This window comes from Emiliania huxleyi (genome assembly GCF_000372725.1).
Source record: "Emiliania huxleyi CCMP1516 unplaced genomic scaffold EMIHUscaffold_405, whole genome shotgun sequence".
In the NCBI taxonomy this organism is placed as follows: domain Eukaryota; phylum Haptophyta; order Isochrysidales; family Noelaerhabdaceae; genus Emiliania; species Emiliania huxleyi.
Window position 1 is genome coordinate 49,358 of NW_005198931.1, and position 21,782 is coordinate 71,139.

General features: G+C 65.4%; 4 protein-coding genes across 4 annotated transcripts; 3 read left to right on the top strand and 1 right to left on the bottom strand.

Annotated features, from left to right (window-relative positions):
- Window positions 1–284: 284 nt before the first annotated feature.
- Window positions 285–3,427, top strand: EMIHUDRAFT_445194 (hypothetical protein; the record flags this gene model as incomplete). The annotated part of the gene is made up of 2 exons (XM_005769958.1): window positions 285–1,382; window positions 2,953–3,427. The coding sequence occupies 2 exons, from the start codon at window positions 285–287 to the stop codon at window positions 3,271–3,273; spliced, it is 1,419 nt and encodes a 472-aa protein (XP_005770015.1). The 3' UTR covers window positions 3,274–3,427.
- A 4,425-nt stretch (window positions 3,428–7,852) lies between these two features.
- EMIHUDRAFT_445198 (hypothetical protein) lies at window positions 7,853–8,548 on the top strand (the record flags this gene model as incomplete). The annotated part of the gene is made up of 2 exons (XM_005769959.1): window positions 7,853–7,897; window positions 7,967–8,548. Coding segments are annotated over 2 exons (626 nt in total), but the record flags the coding sequence as incomplete, so codon positions are not given.
- A 635-nt stretch (window positions 8,549–9,183) lies between these two features.
- EMIHUDRAFT_46366 (putative endopeptidase Clp) lies at window positions 9,184–9,835 on the top strand (the record flags this gene model as incomplete). The annotated part of the gene is made up of 3 exons (XM_005769960.1): window positions 9,184–9,288; window positions 9,395–9,547; window positions 9,620–9,835. Coding segments are annotated over 3 exons (474 nt in total), but the record flags the coding sequence as incomplete, so codon positions are not given.
- Window positions 9,836–19,916: 10,081 nt separating this feature from the next.
- Window positions 19,917–20,877, bottom strand: EMIHUDRAFT_118523 (hypothetical protein; the record flags this gene model as incomplete). The annotated part of the gene is made up of 3 exons (XM_005769961.1): window positions 19,917–20,050; window positions 20,127–20,358; window positions 20,488–20,877. The coding sequence occupies 3 exons, from the start codon at window positions 20,875–20,877 to the stop codon at window positions 19,917–19,919; spliced, it is 756 nt and encodes a 251-aa protein (XP_005770018.1).
- Between the last annotated feature and the right edge of the window lie 905 nt (window positions 20,878–21,782).

Consider the following 21,782-nt stretch of genomic DNA (forward strand, 5'->3'; position numbering starts at 1 on the left):
ACGGACGTACGGGCACATGTGTCAGAGCGCGCACGAGTGGGTGTGCGAACAATTTCGAAAGACAGGGAGGCCGGGATCACACACGGCAGGGGAACGTACGTCTTCCAGGTAGCTACGGGGGACATCCGGCGAGGAACATTCCGCTCAGCGGACACGCAAGGCCGAACATGAAAGAGACGCCGAAATGCAAGAGACGCCGAGATTGAAAGGCCATAAAAGAAAGAAAAACAGGCTCGTCCGCCTTGTCGTTGGACGCGGCCTGGCGGCCTGGCCATCGCCCATCCATGGAGAATTCAGCGGCTGAAACGGCGCCGGAGGCGGCGGAGGAGGAGGATACCGAGGAGTCTACGAGGCGGGCGCTTCACGCTGCCATCTTTGGCAACGATTCCGACTCTGACGGCGACGACAAGGAAGGAGAGGAGGAGGGCTTTGTGGTGGACGCGCTGCTCGAGTTCATGGGCAACGGCAGTGAGGAGGAGGAGGTTGACGAGGAGGAGGAGGAGGTTGACGAGGAGGAGGAGGGGGAGGAGGAGGAGGACCTCCTCGCCGAAGTGGGAGAGGTACCCGTTCCCGCGCGGCAGTTCTCGAGCGCCTCGACGCGGCTCGCGCTGCAGCAGCAGCAGGGCCTGGCGGCACGTCGCGCTCATGACGGCGAATCTGCCGCTGCGACTGCGCCCGACGCCGCCGGCTCGCTTATGTCCGACTTGGCAAGACTGTGGGAGCGAATGTGCGATGCAGGACCCGACGCCACACCGCTGCTGGGCGGCGACCTCGAGCTGACGGGCAACGACGCCGAGCCGCCGGTGAGGGCGCACGCGCCGATCATTTTCTCGCGATGCGCTCTGTTGCGGCGGCTGGGCGCGCATGACGGCAAGGTCGCCGTGCCCACCCTGACCACCGCCGATGTCGCCAAGCTTGTGCGCGCGTGCTACACGGGCGAAGAGGTCTTCCTGTCTGACGGGGCGGAGGTGGAGGGGGCGCCGGCATCGGGCGCCGCCAACGTTCGCCGCGACATCCGCACGCTCTGTCTGCCCCACTTCGAATTGGTCCGCCTCAAGCTGCGGGGCGCAGAGGTCCCCGACTGCGCGGAGCCGCTCGACGCACCGGCGGCCGCACCTGTCGCCAACCCCTCCATTCCCTCCCGCCCCTCCGGCTCCACGGAGCTTGCTGCCGAGCCCGAGACCACCGCCGCCGGTGGCGTCACTCCGACCGACTTACTTCTTGAGCCCGAGGCGCCCGCCGCGCCGGTGGCGGTGCACGCGGCGCTGCTGCTCGCGCGCTCGTCGTACTTCCGCTCTCTTGCTTCAGAGGCTTGGGCCTCGAGCGCGGTTGGCTCGAGGCCCACTTCTCTCGGCGCACCCTGCTTCACGCGCGATGTGATCCTCGTCGTCGTTGATGCCCTGTACGGTGGGGAGCACCTCGAGATGTGCGATGCACCGCTTGGCGCCCTCGTCGAGGTGTACCATGCTTGCACCTTCTTCGGACTCGCCGAGCCGACGCGCCTCACCGAGGCGGCGATAGTGCGGAGCGTGGGCGAGGCCCAGTTGGCGGAGGCTTTCGCGTTCGCCCACGAGCACTCGGCGTCCACAATGCTCGCCGGCTGCCGGCGCAAGCTGCTGGACGAGTTTGCCAGCTTGTGCAAGCACGAGGTGTGGGGTTCTCTACCGCTGGACGAGGCGCGCATATCCTCCTCCTCGGCCCTCACTCCTTCGGACCCTCCGCTTGCACCCCCCCCCCCTTCCTGCTTGCCCCCATCACCTCACCCCCTCCCCTTGGTCGCAGCTCGAGCTCGCACTCTCCTCCGACTTTCTCGCCGCCTCGAGTGAGGAGGAGGTCGCAGCCGCCGTACTCGCTTGGGCCACGGCCAATCCCGACGCGACCCCCGCCTCCACCGCCGCCGCCTCCTCCTCCTCTGCAACGGGAAGCATAGCGGCGCGAGCTCTGTGGCGTCACGTGCGGGTGCCGATGCTCGACCAGACGGCCCTCGAATCGCGCGGCGTGGCGGCGCAGGCGCTGAGCGCTGGGCTGCTCTCGCCGTCGCAGCTCGCCGACGCACGTGCGTTTCACGAGGGGCCGTCAGGCCGCCGCCACCGCTTGCTCGACTCCGGAGATCCTCAGTACACGATGCGCTTTTCGGCCGCCGCGCTGCCGGCGCTGAGCATGCAGTACCGCACGCGCCGGTCTGAGGAGAACCCTTGGCGCTACGAGATGATGGTTTGCCGTATGCTCGGCGTAGTCAACGGTCGGTTCGACTTTGAGCCAATCTCGTCGGTGCGCTGGGAGGATGGTAGGCTCGTTGTCGGTGCACCTGCTTTCTTCTCGTGCGAAGCCGATGGCGACGCCGCGGGGTGCGGTGCCGTTTGTGCGGCGGACGATGAGTACCCTGCGATCTGCCTCGAGAAGCATTTGACGCGGCTCACGCACGCCATCGAGGCGCCGCTCCCTTCGACCATTGACACCGCGCGGCTGTGCGCACTCGACGTGGCTGCGGTGCGCTCGCTGCTCGCGCGGCTGGTGGCGGCAGAGGAGGCGTTGCGGCTTGCGCCGTGCGTGCAGGCCGTCTACTCGCTGCTAGGCGAGGGCGAGGGCGGGCTCAACTTGTGGACGGCCGTGCTACAGACGCACATCGCGCGCGCCCACGGTTTCAGCCCACCCTCCCTCGGCGTGCAGCTGCTCCGCTCCGCCGCCACGCTCGCGCCAGACGTGGCTCAAGCAGCACACTACGTGCGCTTCAACCGCTGCCGCAGCGGCACGCTCTCCTCCGGCTGTGCTTTGCCCGACGTCATCCTCGCCCGGCTGAGTGATGGCGGCGCCGTGTCACTGCTCGATTCGCTCCCGGCGGCCGGTCCGACATTCCTCCTCGCAGCTTCGTTCACCTGACCGCCGTTCCGCGCGCACGCGCAGCTGCTCGAGCAGCTGCGCGTGCGCGCGGATGGCGTGGTGCGCTTCCAGCTCGTCTACACGGCAGAGGCGCACGCTTCCGACGAGTGGCCCGTCGGATCTCACATTGCGCAGCGCCAGCCGCGCTCCACGCACGAGCGCGTCTCCGTCGCGCGCCGTCGCCTTGCCGAGCTAGGCGTCAACTGGCCCGGCACGCTCGTCGACACTGGGCGCGAGGCCTTCCAAGAGGCTTTCGCCTGCTGGCCCCTCCGCTGGTACTTCCTCGACGGCCACACGGTCACCCACATCGCGCAGCCGTCGGGCGGCGCGTACGACGTGACCCAGATCGAGCTGTGGATCAACCTGCAACTCGAACGCGCCACCAACGCCTAGAGTCGTTGTGTTACCCTTCTGTGCAAGCATGACGAACGCCGTCAGCAAACCCAGCTCGCTGGGGAACGGCGATCTGAGAGAGTCACGGAAGGCAAGACCTGTGTTGCTAACTTTTGTTTGTCGCGTGTAAAAAGGTAAAAAGGAACAGGCTTTCCTTAGGCATAGAGGGGAAACTGCGTATAGCGTATTTTTCTTTCTGTTTCCCGGGGCGCGGCGCGTGCCAATACGGCTGTGAGAGAAAAAGATGCGCGCAGGGGTAAATGGCGCGGGCGTGGGATGTGGTGATCTGTGATAGAGAGAGAGAGAGAGTATGGTGCTGCGGCCTCCTCTCCTTGCGTAAAACCCAGCCGGGCCTTTTTGCGCGCGCCAGTCCCATGCCCAGTGTTGTGCGAGGGAGAGTTTGTTGTGAAATAATCCGTTACTTCGTTTCCGTTGTAGAGAGAGTTGGTTTGTTGAATTCTTTTCCGTTGTCCAGCTTTGACACCTTTTCCGTTCGGCAATCGGTCGCTGGGACCCGCGCTGGCGTGCTTTTGCGTGTTGAGTGTGGCAGCGAGCAGGGACCGCTCCGACTCCATCCAGTTGAGGGCAACTGGCATCGCCACTCCCGCCAGCTGGACCTCGACGCCGCTCCTTCATATGCGCAGTCTCCTCTCTCTAAACATACAACACTTGGCCAGGCCTCGGGCGTAGAAGGCGTGGAAGGGGGCGTTCGCTTTGTATGGCTCTGGGCACATGGGCAGCGGCCGCGGGCGCTCGCTGCCATCAAGAATCACAAGGACTGGTTCACGCACCAGGAGCTCGTCAAGGCGCGGGATGTGCACGTCAAGAACAACCCGTCCCTCGGAGACAGCGCCGTCAGCAACCGCGAAGCCACGCGCCTCATCTCCGCCTCAACGCCTTTTTCGCCGGCAAGGCCTTCGATGTCCGTGTCGACGGTACGTACGCCACCGCCCTCTCCTCCGACACCCTCCATACTCCAGGACGAGCTCCAGCGGAAGCTCGGCCTTTGGCTCTCCGCGGCGCTTCCCACCCTTCGGGTCGCGCTCGAGCGGGGCATGCCAGTCGATTTCTTCGGCGACTACCTTTCCAACAAGGCCCACCACCGGCGGCCCCACGACGGCGTCCTCGCCGCCTGGGCGGACGCGATGCGCGCCCCGGCCAACGCGCCGGTCGTGCACGGCGACAAGGAGAAACCAGAGCTCACCCGGCAGTACAACGAGGGGTACAAGACTGACCTCGCAGAACCCCATGCGGGGCCGGGAGGGTGCGATGACGTGAATGAAATGAAGTCAAGCTCTGGACGCCCCTCCTCAAGACCTCCTCGACGGGCGTTGGCAACGCCTCGAGTGGCGGCACGCCCGCCTCCGTTGGCCACTCCTACGCCTTCGGCAGCACCGAGGAGAAGGCCCGCCCCGCCTGAACATGGGCTGCAAGGCGCGCGGGCAGCCCGGCCAACCCTTCTCCCACAAGAACGGCCACGGCTACGTCAAGGCGCATCGCGGTTTCTACCATGATGCGATCTTTGTCAAGCGCAACAACTTCAACCTGCTGCTCCACGAGACGTTGCGGCAGCTTCTCGCCCACCGCCGTTCTCAAGCTGCGCCGCCTCGCGCGCAAGGTCGCGCGCGGCAGCGTCGACCGCACGGCCTACTCGCCCAAGTACTCGCTCTCTTTTATGTCCCACCATGCAGAGCGCATCTCTCTCTCTGTTGTGCGAGGCGTGAAGCGCGCCATTCGCTCTCACCTGGCAACCCTGTCTGCACGTCTCGCGCGCGCGTGAACAGGGCTCCAGGCCCCAAATGATGTGTGAGTGTTAGATTTGGTATTGCTAAAAATCTCTCTCATGGGCAGCGCAAGTTGCTCCTGAGCCGTTTCCGCAACAAACACCGTGACCTTGTCCGCGTCGCGCCGCCGCAGTGCCCGTTGGCGCTCCTTCTCCATTCGCTTCTTGGCGGCCTCGACTGTCTGCGGCCCTACGGTGGGGCAGCAGTGTGATGCGTGGGGCATGCTTGCTTTGGGAATCGTCTGGCAGGAGGTGGCACCGGCAGCTCCAGCTCCGGGGGGCGAGCGATCATCACTGCAAGACAGGCCCTTCAGAGAGGCCGAATGCCTAGAAAATCATTTGTAGACCTACTTGGAGCACTTGGACCCTATTCGTGTGTTTCTTTCTTCGATTTTTGGAAAAAGAAGGCCACGGCGGCGCATCGTTCTCTCTCTCATGGGAGGTGCCGCTTAGCTAAGAAAAAAATATATGCCACCCAACAGCCCCAAAACTTTTTTTCATCGAAAGCCTAAGCTCAAAAAGAAAATTTATGAAAAGCGGCGGATCGACTAGTCTCGGCGTGCTCGACGTGAAGGTCGTGCTGGTACGGTCGTGCTGTACTCGGGTGAGGCAGTGAAATGCCATTCCGTTTGGAGCGAGTGCAATCGCTATCAAGCACAATGATCTTGACGCTCAACTTGCTCATCCTGCTCGTGTTCTGCACGCCTGCGGACGGGCGACACACCACGCCTCGGTGGGAGGCCGAGGAGTGGATCAGCTCCAACTGCTCCTATTCCACCGTGTGCTCGCCGCCGCCCACCGTCAATATGATCAATCCAGCCGACAACATGAACATTTGGGTGACGCAGCGCTCGCCGACGACGCAGCTAATCTCCTTCTCGCCGGATCGGCTTGCGATCGCCATACCAGAGCTCGAGGCAACCACTGCCGAGGCCTTTGGCGGTAGGACGTACGTCCGGCGCACAAACCAGTTTGTAATCCAGCAGAGAATGTGCCGGCTGTTCCGCGGCGGGAAAGCAGAGACGTGCTACCTCGAGCCCTTCTCGACCGATGGGATGCCGCCCGCGACGGAGCAGGCGCACGCGCTCTTTCGGAAAGCGGGCATGTCTGGGTTCAGCGATAAGGGCCTCCAGATCATGATTGCTACGCTGCTCGCCGAAATCAACGAGCCCGCGGGGGCGTTCACGATCCAGGATGTCCTCCAGCTATTCGGCTTTGATGGCAACCGCACGGCTGAAAATGCTTGCAACAATCACCGAGCCGTGCCCGTGGCCACGGCGCTTCCTCTGGTGGCGGCGGCGCACCCGGAGGCGCAGGTCTTGTGGGAGAATCTTATTTACAACGACGCCGAGCACGCCGAGTCCGTGCTCGGCGTGCCGCCCGGATCGTGCCGTTGGGTGCCAGAGATTCCAGTTGCACCTTTCATCCAGGCGCGGGGACCTGCTCCTGTTTACCCATCTCATAGTAGAGGTGTCCGTTTTCATTTATTTAGGCGGTCACGCCATGGCCTAAGCAGCCGCACCCCGACGACCTCAACGTGTCGCCCGGCGAGTGGGACCATAACTTTGAGGTCTGCGCTCACGAGACGGGCTGCTCCGCCCACGACTTCGCCTGCGTCAACATCTTCTCCCTGGCGCTCCTCTCGGACGACCCCTCGGACAATGGCGGGCCGGTACGGCAGCTGAGACCAGAATTCTCTCATCCACCTGCCACTTGCCCCCGCCCCGAACCCTCCCCCATCTCCCCTGCACAGGTGAATGTGCTGGCCCGCCAGCCGCAGCAATTTCCTGCGGCGGGCGCGGGCCAGGTCTTGGGTGTCTACGCCACTCCCTCGAGCGGCCCGCACACCCCTTGCCCGGTGGATGAAAACGGGCGGCAGGAGCCGTGCAGCCCGCTTGTCGACGGCGCCCGGCCACCTGGTTTCGTCGCACCCGACCCGCTCCACCTTACCGTCGACGAGATCGTCATCGACAGCCTCTTGCGGGTGGGCGCGGACTCGTTTACGCTCAAGCTCTCCTACCACGTCCTATGGAGCGACCGCTTTGCAGTTCACCCTTGCAAGATCTCCCTTTGGGGTACAGGAGGCGGCATCCCCGAAGGCGGCAAGAAGGTCGACGCAACGAAATGGTGGCTTCCCGATCCGGACAAGGACAGCGCCACCAAGCTCACGTTCGAGCACTCGCCCAACCTCACCGTCTACCACAAGCCCGGCCATCTGGTCAACACATCGTGCTACACTGCCGACGATTGCCCGTGGCCGAAGCAGCTGTTCTTCCGCGAGAAGGTCGAGGTGCAGCTCACCGAGAGCGTCACGTGGGATCTCGTCAAGTATCCCTTCGACAAGCAAAGGCTGCGCGCCAAGGTGATAGTAGAGAAGGAGATGCGGCCTACAAATCCACGCCGGGGCTCGGGCTTAGGGTGGCGCTGTTCGATATAGGTGGCGCTGATCGATCGCCGAAAGTTCGCGGTCAAGGAGGACTACCGCACTGCTCTCGTGACTGCGACCCTCCCCGGCGACTTGAACGTGAGCAAGCTCTACAAGGAGGCCGACTGGAGCGTGCAGTACGCTGCGGTGGAGCTGGACGCGAGCGACCCCACCGCGATCGTCTTTGTGCTCGAGATCAAGCGCAACGCCCAGTCGGTCATCTACAAGTGCTTCATCCCGATGATTGCAAACTCTCTCGTGGTGATGCTCAGCGCGACGTTGGGCGACGACACTCGCCTGCAGGTTCTGGTGCTCTCCGTGACCCCTCCGAGGCACCTCCGAGGCACCTCCGTGACCCCTCGCGCCTGCAGGTGTTGGTGCTCTCCCTGATTGTCGCGTCGACGATGCTCGATCCGGTGCGTGTGTCTTGCCAGACGCGCCACCCGCTGCTGAATGTCAGCCGTCACGGTGCTTGTCTTGCTTAGGAGTTCCTTGGCTTGCCTGCCAACCTCGAGGGAAACGCACTCGTCCCGTTTATGCAGTCGATGATCATCATCCACTTCACAGTCACAACAATGTTGCTCCTGTACACTCTCTGCTTCTACGTCGTCGACCGCTACTACGCCTCGGCCGTCAGCCGAGAGCAGAGCAAGTACCGCGAGGGAACCAAAGCGGTGTGGCAGCGCCACGCCGCCAACTACAACAAGTGGGTCGACGCGCTGCTTCCACCCACCGCGCTCGTCGAGGATCCAGAGAGCCCCGAGCCGCCCAAGAGCTCGCACTTCTCCGGCGCGGGCGGCGCCGAGGCCGACGGCGCCGAGGGCAAGGCGGCGCCTCCGGCGGCGTTCAACGTGCAGCGTGCAGTGCTCGAGGTTCTGCTCAGCATCCCTGCGCTCTTCCACAGGCAGGACCCCACGCGCGCACCGACCCCAGGTATGGCCGAGATCCTGCCCAAGTATGGCGAAATGCTCGACGTGCGCGGCTGCATCAATGGCCACCTCATCTGGCTCACCCCGCTGGCGTTCGCGCTGGCGTGGAGCATCGACGCGCTCATCTACTTTGCGTAGGGGTTGGGCGGTGGGGGCGCCGTTTTCCCGCTTTAGATGGAAAAAGAGTGTGCAATGGGATGGGCCAGGAAGAGCCCCTGCGGCCTAGTTTTGGGTCGAACGGAGGGGTTTTGCGTTAATTGAGTCAGTTCCGTATTTCTTAAATCGTCATGCCCCGCAGCACTCTCTTCTTTTTACGTGCCGATGAGTGTGCTCGTGTGCGCCAGTCCACACCCTTGCAGAGCCAGTCTTTTGGGAAACAGACAACAAGGGAGGGATGGGAACCGTTGAGTTTCTTCTTCGACGCACACACCAACGCGGGCCACACACACATACACACATATGCGAGCAGCAGCCAAGCTCGTCGCCGCCGGCGTCGCGGCAGGCGGCGCGCGAATCGCCTGCAGCCAGGCCAGCCAGGCCAAGCCGGCAGCTTCGTCCGAGAAGCCGCGGCAGAAGGCGGAGAGCCAGCCGCGCACGATGCAGGAGCTGATGCTGCAGCTGGCGGTCAAGCACCGCCGCGTCTTTGTCTCGGGTGAGCGGCGCCACGAGCGGCCGGAATAGCACTGGAGTAGCGTGCTGCAGCAGATTGTGCGCCGTACTAGATCTGACGACGAGAGAGCCGCCGCCAGCCACGCCACGCCTCGTCAGGCTCGATCGACGATGAGTCGGCCAAGAGTGTGGTGGCGCTTCTCCTGTACCTCGAGGGCGCGGAGCCGGGCGCGCCGATCACTCTGCTCATCAACTCGGGCGGCGGCAAGGTGCGGAGCCGGCCACGTTACCTCCGAGACACCTCCTGACACCTCCGAGACACCTCCGAGACACCTCCGAGACACCTCCGCGACCCCTCCGAGGCACCTCCCGCAGGTGCAGGCCGGCCTCGCCATCCACGACGTGATGCGCTCCCTCTCCTCGCCCGTCCACACCGCCTGCCTCGGCCACTGCGAGTCGATGGCGGCGGTGCTGCTGGCGGCGGGCGAGCAGGGCCATCGCACCGCGCTCCCAAACAGCAGAATCATGGTGCCCCCCGCGCCCGGCTCTGCTCGCCTCGCCCCGCCTCGCCTCTCCACCGCCGCCTCTCCTCCGCCGCAGGTGCACCAGCCGACGCGGCGCTCGGCCGGCGGCCAGTCCAAGACGTCGCGGCAGCTGCAAATCTCGGCCGAGGAGACGGAGAAGTCGCGCCTCAAGCTCGCCGAGTGCCTCGCCCGCGACACGGGCAAGACGCTGCCGGAGATCGAGGCCCTCCTCGAAAACGACTCGTACTACTCGGCCGCCGAGGCTCGCGCCATGGGCCTCGTCGACGTGGTCGGAGGCGCCGTCGGAGGCGGCGCGGTGCCGCCTCCGCCGCCGGGCGAGCAGGCCGGGAGCGCAGCGGCAGCAACGGGGTGAAATTAGGCCCCTCTGCCGTGGCACGTGGGATGGAAAGTGGCAGCGCCGCTATTTTTGGTGGGGGTCCTTCCTACCCGAAAGAATTGCGGACTCGCCCGTGCTCGACAGGCGCGACAAAATAAAAAAAATCGCGGTGGCAACTCGCCGGCGCATCGACGCCAGGGCGCTGGACAGCTTGCCTGCTCCTCTGCCACGCTCGACGGCACAGATCTGCATGAAGCGTGCAGCCCTAGAGTTCGACCCTAAAGCGCAGCTACTTCGCATCCTCGAGGATTACCCGGGCGGCCAGCTCGTCAGCGAGGCTGTGCAGAATGCCGAGGACGGCGGAGCATCGCAGTTCACGCTGCTGCTCGACTTGCGGCACCACGCGGTTGAGCACCAGGCCATCGCAGGCCCTGCGTTTGTCCTCATCGACAACGGCAGAGGCTTCAGCGAGCGTGAGTGGACGAGCCTCAGAGCCGTCAACAAGTCGGAGAAGCGATCGTCGCCCTCCGAGATTGGTGCCTTCGGAATGGGAAGCCGATCGTACTTCCACTACTCGGACGTCACGCTGGTCGCCAGCCGCGGCCAGTACGGTGGGATCGACCCGCTCAAAGTCCTGCCTGGGCGACACGGTGGCTGGCACGTGTCGCTCAGTGAGGGCGAGATCCGGGCCGAGGCGGACGTGCTGTTTTCACCCACGGTGGCAGGTCTCTGCGAGGGCTTCGACCGGATGCAGCGCGGCGCGTTGATCCGCCTACCGCTGCGCCGGGAGCAGGACGTGCTGAGGGAGCAGGAGCAGTCGGACGATGGCCAGCCTCTCGCCCCAGAGATCACGGTGGCTCGCGCAGAGGAGCTGTTTGCACAGTGGGCCGAGTCTGCCCCGCGGCTCCTGCTCTTCCTGACGAGCATGCGGCGCGTCTCCTTCTATCGGTGGCGGTCCGGCGCAGCGCAGCCCGAGCTCGTTGCCGACACAAACAAGAAGTACCTCCTCGGAGAGCCGCGACCGCGCTTGCCTCCGTCTCTGCCCGACAACGTGACGCGCACGTATGCTACGTTGCGCGAGCACATCGTCGACCTGAGTACCTCAAAGCGCACCGAGCTCTCCGCCACGCAGGAGGCTGTGGTGCGTGTCGAGCTGTCGCAGCCGGCGCCACAGGGCGCCTCGTCTTCCGTCTCAGCCATCGACTGGTTTGTATGCGAGCGGCTTGACTTCATCACGCCGTCGGTGCTCGACGCCATGCGAAAGGGCTGCTGCAGCCACGCTACGCCCGTGATCCCAGTCGTTGGGATCGCGATGCCGCTCACCGCCGATGGCGTTCCCTTCGTGGGCGTGCCCTACTGCTTTTTGCCGATCGGACAGATGCGCACCGGGCTGCCTGTTCAGGTGAACGGCTCTTTCAGGCCGACTCCCAATCGGCGTGAGCTGTGGCTGCCAGGGGAGGAGTTGGATGGGAACCACGAGAAGTTCGCGCTCTGGAACGAGGTGCTGATGAACGACGCCGTGCCGGCCCTCTGGCTCGAAGCTCTGCGGAACCTCGCTAGCTCCGGGATTGCGACGACAGCAGGCCGGCAGTTCGACATTTTGTCTGTGCTGCCGGACCTTGCTGCTGTCGACAACGTCTGGCGGCCATGCGCTGAGAAGCTCTACACGCTCATTAGCGGCGAGCCTCTGCTCCCGCACTCCGGCTCCCGCCAGTGGGTGATGCCGCGCGAGGCGTTGGGCGTGGTGGCTCCCGCAGCTCTCGCGTCGCAAGTAAAGGGCGTGATGCGGCTGTACGAGCGGTGCCCCGACCCAGCTCTTCGCGAGCAGGTCGCCCTCGTGAGCGCGTCAGCTGCTCCATCGGCTCAGGCTGCGAGCACCTCGCGAGCCAACTGTGTGGTCACCCTTCCGAAGCACGTGCTCGACGGCTGCGAGCGATTCAGCGCGTTGCGCAGGGTCCGGATTGACCATGTCTTGCGCTGTGTGCTGCGCGCGGACCGCAGCGCCTTTGAGGGCCCGACAGCCGTCGACCAGCTGAGGCCGATCCTACTCGCTCTGATGAGCTACGCGGGACAGGCTCCCTTCAGCTCAGCCGAGCACGGGGAGTGGCGGGGCGAGCTAGCAGACGTGCCGTGGGTCGAGACGAGCGGCGGCGCCACCGTCAAGCTGTCTGCGGCGTTCGCGCCGTCCGACGCCCTCGCAAAATGGCAGCTGGGCGTGGTCGGCAGCAACACGGCGCAGCTGGGCGCCTCCGACGCGGCTACCACGCTCGCTGGCATCGCGTGGGGGCTAAAGCCGGGTCTGAGCTGGGCGGATTGCGTCGCCGAGGCACAGATGATCGAGAAGGATCGCGATCGGCCGCTGGCAGAGCGGGTGGCGTGGGCGGAGCGGCTGATCAAGTACCTCCAGCACAGCTTCGGTACGGTGGGCCTGTTCGGGCCTTGTGAGGATGAGGAGGCGACCAAATGCCGTGCGCTGCTCAGCGCAATCGCCTTTTGCCCCGCGGTCGAGCCGAGCGGCCGATTTGACTCTGCTGCCTCAGAGGGCACCCTCTGCCTTCGCTCTCCTTCATCCATGCAAAGCTCGAGCAACGCGCCGTTCGTTTGGGCGGTCGAGCCGCGAGCCAAGGTCTCTGCCACCCTTCTCCGCTTCGCGAAGCTGTCGGTGGAGGTTGTGGTGCGGCAGATCATCGCCCTCTCCGCTATGCCTGCTCCATCCGCAGAGGCCAGCGTGCTATCGCAGCACTTGCTCTCGGCTGCACGCCGCCTGTCGCAGTTTCCGCCAGCAGAGCTTTCGCCACTCAGCGACAGCGAGCTGGGCGCGCGGCTGCGCGAGGCTGCCTGGGTGCCGGGCATGGGCGGCGGCAACATGGGCGGCGGCGACCAGCTTCGCTTCTTTCCGCCGGGCCGGGTAGCGCATCAGCTCCACGGCGACCTCTGGCCGCGCTTTGGGCGTCTTCCGGACGATTGGCGAGCTGGCTTGTCGACGTTTCTGCAGACGTTGGGCGTGAAGCAGACTCTCTCAGCCGCCGTGCTGGCGGCGGAGCTTCGAGACGTTGCCGGTGAGGGCCAGCACTCGGAGCGCTTTGCGCTCTCCATCCGCATGGCCGCGGAGCTAGCTGCTGCTCTGGAGGCGGGCGCGGTCGCGCCGGACGAGGTCTTTGTGCCGACGACTGATGGGCGGCTGCTGCCGGCGGCGCACGTGTTCATCAACGACGCGCCGTGGCACTCTCGAGCCGCCGGGGCGGCCACGCAGGCGCTGCTGCACGAGGGGGTGAGCCCAGCCGACGGCAAGCGGCTCGGCTGCTCCTCTGTGCGCGACGAGCTGGCGCGGCTCTGCGAGGAAGAGGGCGAGGTAGAGGGCGAGGTTTTCGGGCAGAGCGAGCGGCTGTCCACTCGCATCGAGAACCTGCTCCTCAAATACAACGACGAGAAGGACCTCTTCGTTGAGCAGTGCGTGACACCCCCCCCCACCCCCACTCCCCCCTTCGTAGTTGCCTTGCCTTCACCCGCTCTGACGCGGCTTCGCCCCCTCCCTGCGCAGCTTGCAGAACTGCAACGACGCCGGCGCTTCCAAGGTTCTCTTCATGTTCGACCACGGCTCCTACGACGCGATGTCGGTCATCGCGCCTGGCCACGAGGCACTGCAGGGCCCTGCGCTTGTCCTGGCGAGCTCGCGCGCGCTCGATGACAACGACCTCCTGCGGATCAAGCAGATCGGCAGCTCGGAGAAGCGCAAGCAGTTTGCGCAGGCCGGTCGCTTTGGGCTCGGGCTCAACTCCTTGTACCACCTGAGCGACACGCCGCAGATCTTCGCAAAAAATCTGGCGTTCGTCGTACTCGACCCGCTGCACAAGCTGGGCGGCGAAGACGGCATGAGGTATATTCCCGCGCGGCTGCAAGAGAACTTCCCGAACATGCTTGCGCCGTTTGCGGCTGTGCCGAAGGAGTACCCGACCGTGTTCCGCTTGCCGCTTCGCATGTCGGGGCCGTCGTCTTTCGGGAGGAAGTGGTCCGCCAAGGCCGCCTTCGACCTGCTGTCGCGCTTCATCGAGCTTCAAAAGTCGGAGCTGCTGCTCTTCTCCAAGTCGGTCACGCAGGTCGTCGTTGACGTGCGCTCAAGCGACGGCTCGGTGGCGCGCTTGCGCGAGATCGCTCGCACAGACACGGTCGACGACGACGACACGCCGCTGCAGTCGCCGCGCAAGTCGCCGCGGGTCGCCAAGCGGACAGCTGTAGCTGCCACTTCGCAAGCGCCTGTTTACGTCTCCTCGCCGTTCATGCAGCGGCTGCCGACGACCTTTGAGGAGGTGCGGCAGCTGCAGGGGTCGCCACGTGACAGCATCGAGCGCGTCACCATCGTCATCGAGTCGCCCGATGCCGCGCCGGTCAAAGAGCGGTGGCTGATCGCACACTCTCTCGCCGTCGATGGCGACGGTCTCGGCTTGATCCGCGACTTCATGGAGGCGAGCACGCCCACGGCGCTGCTACCGCACGGCGCCGTCGCGCTGCTCCTCGGCGGCGCGAGCGAGTACAAGGGCAACGTGGCCGCGTACATGCCCATCGGGCTGTCGTTGGGTTCTCCGATGGTGCTGCACGGCTGCTTCGCGATGGATGACAGCCGCAAGAATGTGCCGCTGCCTGACGGCAAGCAGCGGATGAATCAGCAGCAGGGGCGGTGGAACCAGGCGCTGCTGCGGTGCGCGTGCGCGCGCGCCTTTCGGATGGTCGTGACGCAGTGCTGCGAGCTGGTGAGCGAGCGCACGATGAGACTCTCGGAGTATTTCGACCTGCTCAGCCTCGCGGACGATGACAGCAATAAGCCGAGTGCACTGCTGCGGGAGGCGACGCGGGCGGCGCTATGGCAGGAGCTCAGCCGGAGCGATGCCAACAGGGTGCTGCCAGTCGCCAGCAGGGACGAGAAGGTGCGGGAGTGGCTGCCGGTTCGACCCACCACGCTGCTGCGCGCCGACCTGAAGCATCTGCAGGACGTGCAAGACAAGCTCATTGCGGATGGCATGAAGCTTTGCCTGCTGCCCGCCGACTTGCTGAGGCAGATGCTTGCCGCCGACTCGCCGCTCGTCCCCCGCCATCTCCTTCCGCAGCACGTCTCTCCGCGCGTACTCTGCGACTTTCTCAAGGAGGAGCAGCGCCGTGTGAGGCCGGCCAAGCTCCGTTCGCTGGGCTCGATTGCCCTCGTCTCCGCGCTCCTCCGTTTCGTGCTCCCCGAGCCGGTCGTGCCTAAGGAGAAGGACGCCGCCCCGCCTCCGGTGGACTTGGGCATACTGGAGGGCGTGCCGCTGCTTGTCCTCAACGACGAGTCCATCGTCGAGTTCGGCGACGCGACGTGCTTCTGGAACGACGCGGCGCCGCTTCTGCCCGTCGCTCTTGGCTCGCCCATTGACGTGTCCACGACATGTCTACGACACGTCCCATAGGCGCTGCTGCTGCCTCACGCCCCCAAGCTGTGCGTGCACGAGAAGATCTCAAGAGACTTGCGCACCGCGAGCCGGTCAATCGAGCGCGTCAAGGAGGCGTGCGATCGCCTTGGCATCCGCAAGCTGCGCACCGCGGACCTGGCGGAGCACAGGGAGAAGATCCACGAGGAGCGCTGCTACGAGTCTGACGAGTGGCTTGGCGCATTTTGGACGTTCCTCAAGGGGCAGGAGGTCCGTCGCGCGCACCTCGAGACGTTTGCGAGCTGGCACGTGCTCAAGGTCGAGCGCTTTGGCGATGCGGCCGACCTGAGCTACATTCCGCTGGGCGAGGCGGGGGCGACCTTCGACCTGCACGCAGTCGATAGTGACTGGCAGGGCGACGTGCGCCACCTTCTGACGGACTGCCGAGTGCACGTCCCGCACGCTGGCCTGCTCGAGGACAACACGCTGCTGCAGGCGTTGGTCCCGAGGGGCGACGACAAGCTGGTGTCGCTGCTTGCCGAGAAGCTGGAGCAGCTCGGTGACCACTTCAGCGCAAGGATGCGCGAGGCCGTGCTCAAGTACTTTGCGATGCGCCGGCAGAACTCGGGCATCGTGCTCAGCACGCTGCGCAAGATGCCCCTGTTCCTCCGCGCCAATCCCACGGCGACTGAGCGCTCGCTGCGCAGCGCGGGCGAGCCGAGCGTTGGCTCGCGCTTCGTCCCTCTCGACTTGAGCGGCGTCCGGTACTACCACCTGTACGACACGAAGCACACGAAGCACAAGCACGCCGGCAACCTCATGCAGCTCCGGCTGCCCGGCTGCTGCTTCCTCGCGATGGATAGCCACCAGACTGGTTTCCAGGAGTTGTACAAGAGCTTGGGCGTCTACTCTGTGGACACGCTCACCTTTGTGACCGAGACGCTGCCGGGCAAGCTCGCCTCGGCCCTCGGTGGTCGAGAGAGCGAGGCGGAGGCGAACCGCGTGTTGGAAGAGCTGACGGCGTGGGTGGTGGACGAGGATGAGCTCAACAGAAAGAGGGTGGCCGACGCCGTGAAGAAGGTTGCCTTCGTGCCGTGCGTGGATGGCGAGCGCAGGCCCAGGCCCGCGAGGGATCTGGTTGACGCGGACGCCCCCGTCGCAAAGGCCTTCGCGGCCGACCTTCAGCACGCTCTGCCGGAGCCGCGCTTCTTCCAGGCGCACCGGAAGATGCTCAAGGGCCTCGGGATGCGGTCATACCTCAGACCCGCCGAGCTCAAGCTTTGCGCCGATCGCCTCGCCGCTTCAGTCGACCCCCTCTCGGAGGAGACCACGAAACAAAGCTTCTGGCTCGTCGAAGCCCTCGCCTCGAATCTGCTGTTTGTGTTCAACAAGGTCGACCCGGCGAAGCGCAAGCCGAGCTCTGATGTGCTGGCAGCTGCGCGCGGACGGGTGCTGCTCACCACGGGCCCGCCCACGGCAGAGCAGCTCCAGGACTACGTGCAGCGTAAGGCGAGCAAGCAGGATGCCGTCGCACAGCCCTTCGCGCTGTCGACCTTCGCTCAGACGCTCGTCCCCGCATGCCAGACCCGCGCGTGGTCGTGCTTTCCCGCCTCAGCGCACGACGACGCCGCGCGACTCTTCTTGCGCAGGTCCGATGACGCCGGCAAGGTGTCGGTGGGACCCACCAAGCTGTCGGAGGTCGTTCAAAAGCACGGCAGCGACCTGGAGAAGCACCTAAACTTCAAGACCTCCGTGCCGCTCGAGACAATGGCGCGGCACCTAGCCAATCTCTCTCGCGCCGTCTGCGCGTCGCCGCTGGACGGGATGTACCAGGCGTATTCGCCGCTCGACGATGAGATCAAGTGCCTTCTTGACCGGATGGACTCGGCCGTCAGGTCACCCTTCAGGCCGGCAGAGGGGTTCGCCTTCTTGAGGGCGTACTCGGACGTTCCGTGCCTTCCGCAGCGTCTCGACAACTCCGATAGCGCCATCGCCTCCGCCGCCAGCTCGGACGCCCCGCCCTACCTTCTACACGTGAAGCTCGTGGCGCCTTCAAAGGTCTTCTGGTCGCTGCCGACGGAGGAGACCGCGCCACAAGAGGCGCTTTACAAGGCGTCTTATCTGCTGCTCACCCGACGGGAGATCGCCACAGCCATGGGCGTGCGAGAGGAGCCCGGCATCGCCGACTGGGCCGCATGCACGCGCGACGTGCTCGAGGCATCGCGAAAGGAGGGAGGGGACAGCGTTCTGCTGCCAGCCGAAAAGGCGGCGATCATCGCGGCCGCCGCTGGCATCGGTGGCACAAAAGATCGACCGCCGTCCGCCATCGAAGTCTTCCTCCTCGACGACGGCGACTCGCCCGGCCTCTACTCGTCCTCCAGCCTGATCTTCGCCGATCGCCCGTCGCTGCAGCGCCGCTGCGCGTCCTTCATGGAGCAGCAACAGCTGCGCTTCGTCAACAATGAGCTTGTCCGTGACCACGGCCACACGCTCGTCCAACACACCACTCTGCGCAAGTTGAGCGACCTCGTGGTCGAGGCCGTGGCCCCGGGCGCAACGACCAGTCTCCCGGACGAGCAGATCAACGACTTCGATCGGCGGCTGGCCGTGCTGATCGCGTCGAAGGAGTTTGCTGGCGCGTACGTCGCCCTCTGCAACGGCGGCAAGATGCCGCAACGTCCGCTGGCTGATGCGATGGAGAGGTTGAGTGGGCTGGAGATCCGGTGGCTCGCGGGCGTCGAGAGCGTGCTGAGGCTCGTCGAGGGCGGCGGCGAGCTCGAAGGCAGTCGGGGGCCGTCGCATGCCATCCTCGACGGTACGGCGCTCCTGTGGCTTGGCGCGGGCGTGCTCGGAGGCCAAGCCGAGGAGGCCTTCCTGCGCGACCTCGCCACTAAGCTGATGCAGCTTCTGAGCTCTTGCGGAGTGCTGCAGCTCTACCACTTGGTGGATGTGCTCAAGTGCTGGCCTGACGGGCCGCGCACGATTCAGCGGAAGCTGGCGGAGCTCGATGTGCGAGCGGAGACGCAGCGGCTGCAGGAGGAGCCGGGCGAGCTGGTTCCTCCCTCGTTCCGCGACTACTTCGACAACTCGCTCCACTGCCAGTTCACGAGGGGGGAACTGGTGGCGGTGGAGCGCTTCGAGAGCGACGCCGCGAAAAGCACGTGCACGTTCGCGCAGTTCCGCGGCGAGGCTGCGGATGAGGAGGGCGGTGGCCAGCTCTCGCGGCGATATCTGCTGTGGTGCGGCGACAGGAAGCAGGACGGTGCCGAGGAGCTCACGCCGCACTCGCACCTCCGGGTGTTTAAGATCACGCGCAAGCCGGCCAAAGCACTGCACGTCCTTCCTCCACCGAACCAGCCAAGTACGCTGGCCGCGGGCTCCTCCGCCGCAGCCTCGGCCAGCTCGCAGGCGCCAGAGCAGCCGAGCGGCAGCGACGAGTTCTCTCAGCTAGTGGCGTCGCTCACCGAGATGCGCCACCTGCCCACGCAAGAGTGCAAGCTCGCGGCACGGCGGCTCTTCCTCACGTGGCACCCCGACCGCTGCCGCGCGCCGCACGCCGTCCGCTTCTTCCGCATCGCGCGCCGCTTCGCGTGCCTCATGGAGGAGGGCCAGCGCGACGAGGCGGAGGCCTTCGTCGCCAGCCTGCTGCCCGGCGCCGAGGAGCCGGATCGAAGCCAGGGCTACGAGGAGGTGTCGCCTCACACCTGGTTTGCGGCCTTCGAGGAGGAGGAGCGCTCGCGGCAGCAAACGGCAGCGGCGGACGCGGCGGCGGCGGCGGCGGCGGCGGCGGCGGCGGCGGAGGGTGGCGGCGGCGCCGCCACACCCGCCGGCGCTGCGGCGCAAGGGCGAGGCCCCGGCGGCGCCGGCTTCTTTCATGGCGGCGGTCGTCAAGGCGGCGCTGTAAGTGCGGGTCCGCCACGGCTCAAATGCAACGCGCTCGGCGACGTCGAGTGGCAGAGCGCGCAGCAGGAGCTGCATGTGGCGCGGCTGCTCCTCGAGGCGCAGCAGTGGGCGGCGAGCGTCTTCCACGCGCAGCAGGCGGTGGAGCACGTCATCAAGGCGGCGATGCTGCGCACGTGCGGCGTCACCGGAGACGAGTTCCGCGGCGGCGAGGGCCACTCGCTCACATCACTGCTCCAGCGCACCGGCCTCACCTCTCCGGTGGCGACCGAAGAGCTGCAGCGCCTCTCCACGGCCTATCTCGCCACTCGCTACGCGCCATTCCCTCCGCCCGCCGCCCCGTCGGTGCCGTACGCAGCCTATACCTCGCACGACGCCGAGGATGGGGTGGCCGTCGCCTCGATAATGGTGGAGTGGGGGCGCAACACGGAGCAGGTCGAGCCCTCGCTCTCTCAGGCGGGGCCGTGAATAGCTCTTACGTCAGTACGAAGGTCGTACGATCTCACGGTTGGGCTCTTCTTTGGTCTGTCGGCATCACGCTCCACTCGTCTACGTTCATCGTTCATGACATGACATGATGTCTAAATCATGAATGCAATAATCGCGCTCCCAGAGAGACGGTGCTCGGTGGTGTGTACGCGTACATCGCATATGCGCTCGCCCGCCCCCGCCCTGGCTTCTTTCTCTAACTCTAATGTTTCGTGATTTTTGGCGCAAGGAGACATTTTTTCATGCATGCTCTAGAGACCGTCACGTGATATACCACCTCGTCTCTGATGGCCCATCCCGTCCCACACGCGCCGCACCACGGCGGCGGCGCTCTCGGCGGCGCGCGCCTTGGCCACGAGGTAGTCCTCCTCCGCGCCGCCCGCGCCTCGGTCGCAAGGGCCGGCCGGTGACGCACATGCACATCGCCTCTCGACGCACATCTCGGCATCTCTCAGCGGCACCGGGGCGGAGCCGGTCGGCCGTCGTCCGCAGCGCCGCCCACGGCAGCGAATGCCTGGTGGCGGCCTGCACGATGCCGGCCGCCTCCATGTCCACCATCAGGGCGCCGCCGCCGTCGCAGTCGGCGAGGGCGGCCTTGCGCTCCGCGGTGACAAACTCGTCGCCCGAGAGCAGCGTCCCTTCCGTGAAGACCACGCGCCCGCGCAGCGCGCCGCGCACGAACGCGAGCGCGGCCTGCGGCAGCGCGGGTGGGGCAGAGCAGGGAGGTGCGGGCGGCATCTCCGCGTCGAGAGGTCGGGTAAGGAGAGAGCGGGAGAGGCGACGGGTCTCGGTGTGGATATGCGTCAGGGGCGCGTCCCGCACCGCCGGCGCGTCGAACCCAGGGTCGCGCTTGTCGCGGTGCGGGTCGGAGAGCCAGAGCTCACCCGGCCGCATCAGCGCGCCGCCGCAGCGCGTGTCGTGCTTGACCACACGCGAGGCGAGCACCAGGTCGCCAGGCGCGAGGGAGGCAGCCAGCGCGCCGCCGACGCCGAGGGAGAGGACGAGCTCCGGCCGCGGCGCTAGCGAGAGCACCGCCTCTTGCGCCGCGAGCGCGCCCATCACCGGCCCGATACCCGACTGCACGACCCACACCGTCCGCTCGCCGTCGGCAAACTGGTGAAAGATGGACGGACCGCCGCCCTCTGACGCCTCGCCACAGCTCTGCCGCCGCTCGAGTGGCAGCCGAAGGACAGCCTGGAGCTCAACGTCCATCGCGACGACGACGAGGACGCACGACGGGGCGTTGTCGTGAGAGCTCATATATGTGCATGCACATGAGAGCAAAATAAATAAATAAATAAATAATAGAGCAAAAATGCGGCATTCGCTGCGGGTGTGAATTTCTTTTCACCCTACTGTGAATCCCAAGGGCTCGCACCTTAACCTCTCACAGACCAGCGCCATAGGACGTATTTTCTTCTCATAACAAGGCTGTGAAAGGAGCTCCGCAACTCGTGATCCCTCGAGTTCACGCGGAGTCGGCTGGGGCTATACCAGATAGCGGCAGTCGAAGAAGAATTCTACAAGCCTCTCTCACAGCACACTGGCACGACAAGGGCGCGGACTGGCGCGGACTGGCACACACACCGGCTCACGAAGAAGAAAGCCCCCCCCCCTCCCCCCCCCCCGACCGACCGCGTCGAACTCACAGCGCGGCCTCTCTCGGCTACGGGACCGGCCCCAGCTTCGGCTGAGGGCTGACAAGCATCAAGCTGCCGAGCCCAAATCACTGCAGTCGTGATGAACGTGGTTCATGGTGGGTGCTACTTGTACTTGTAACCACGATCGATGCGAGGACGCAAGTCCACGCCAAACTCGGCCATTCCAACGGCCAGGCCGCTCGCTTAAGGCTGATTACCACCCTCGCCCAGGGATCTACAACGCTGTCTCAAGGTCCGACAGGTTCGGCACCGGGCACGGCCTCGGTATACAAAACGCGCCTGCGGGCGGACCCTCTCACAGATCACAGATCACTGCAGTCGTGAGTGTGGGAAAACAAAAAGAAAAATCTGTATGTTCTTCATTCTTGGTGTACCTGTGTTAGTGCCAGTGCGCGCCAGTCCCATCCCCAGTGTCGTGCGAGCAGCGGGCGTAAATTCTTCATTGATTGTTCATTC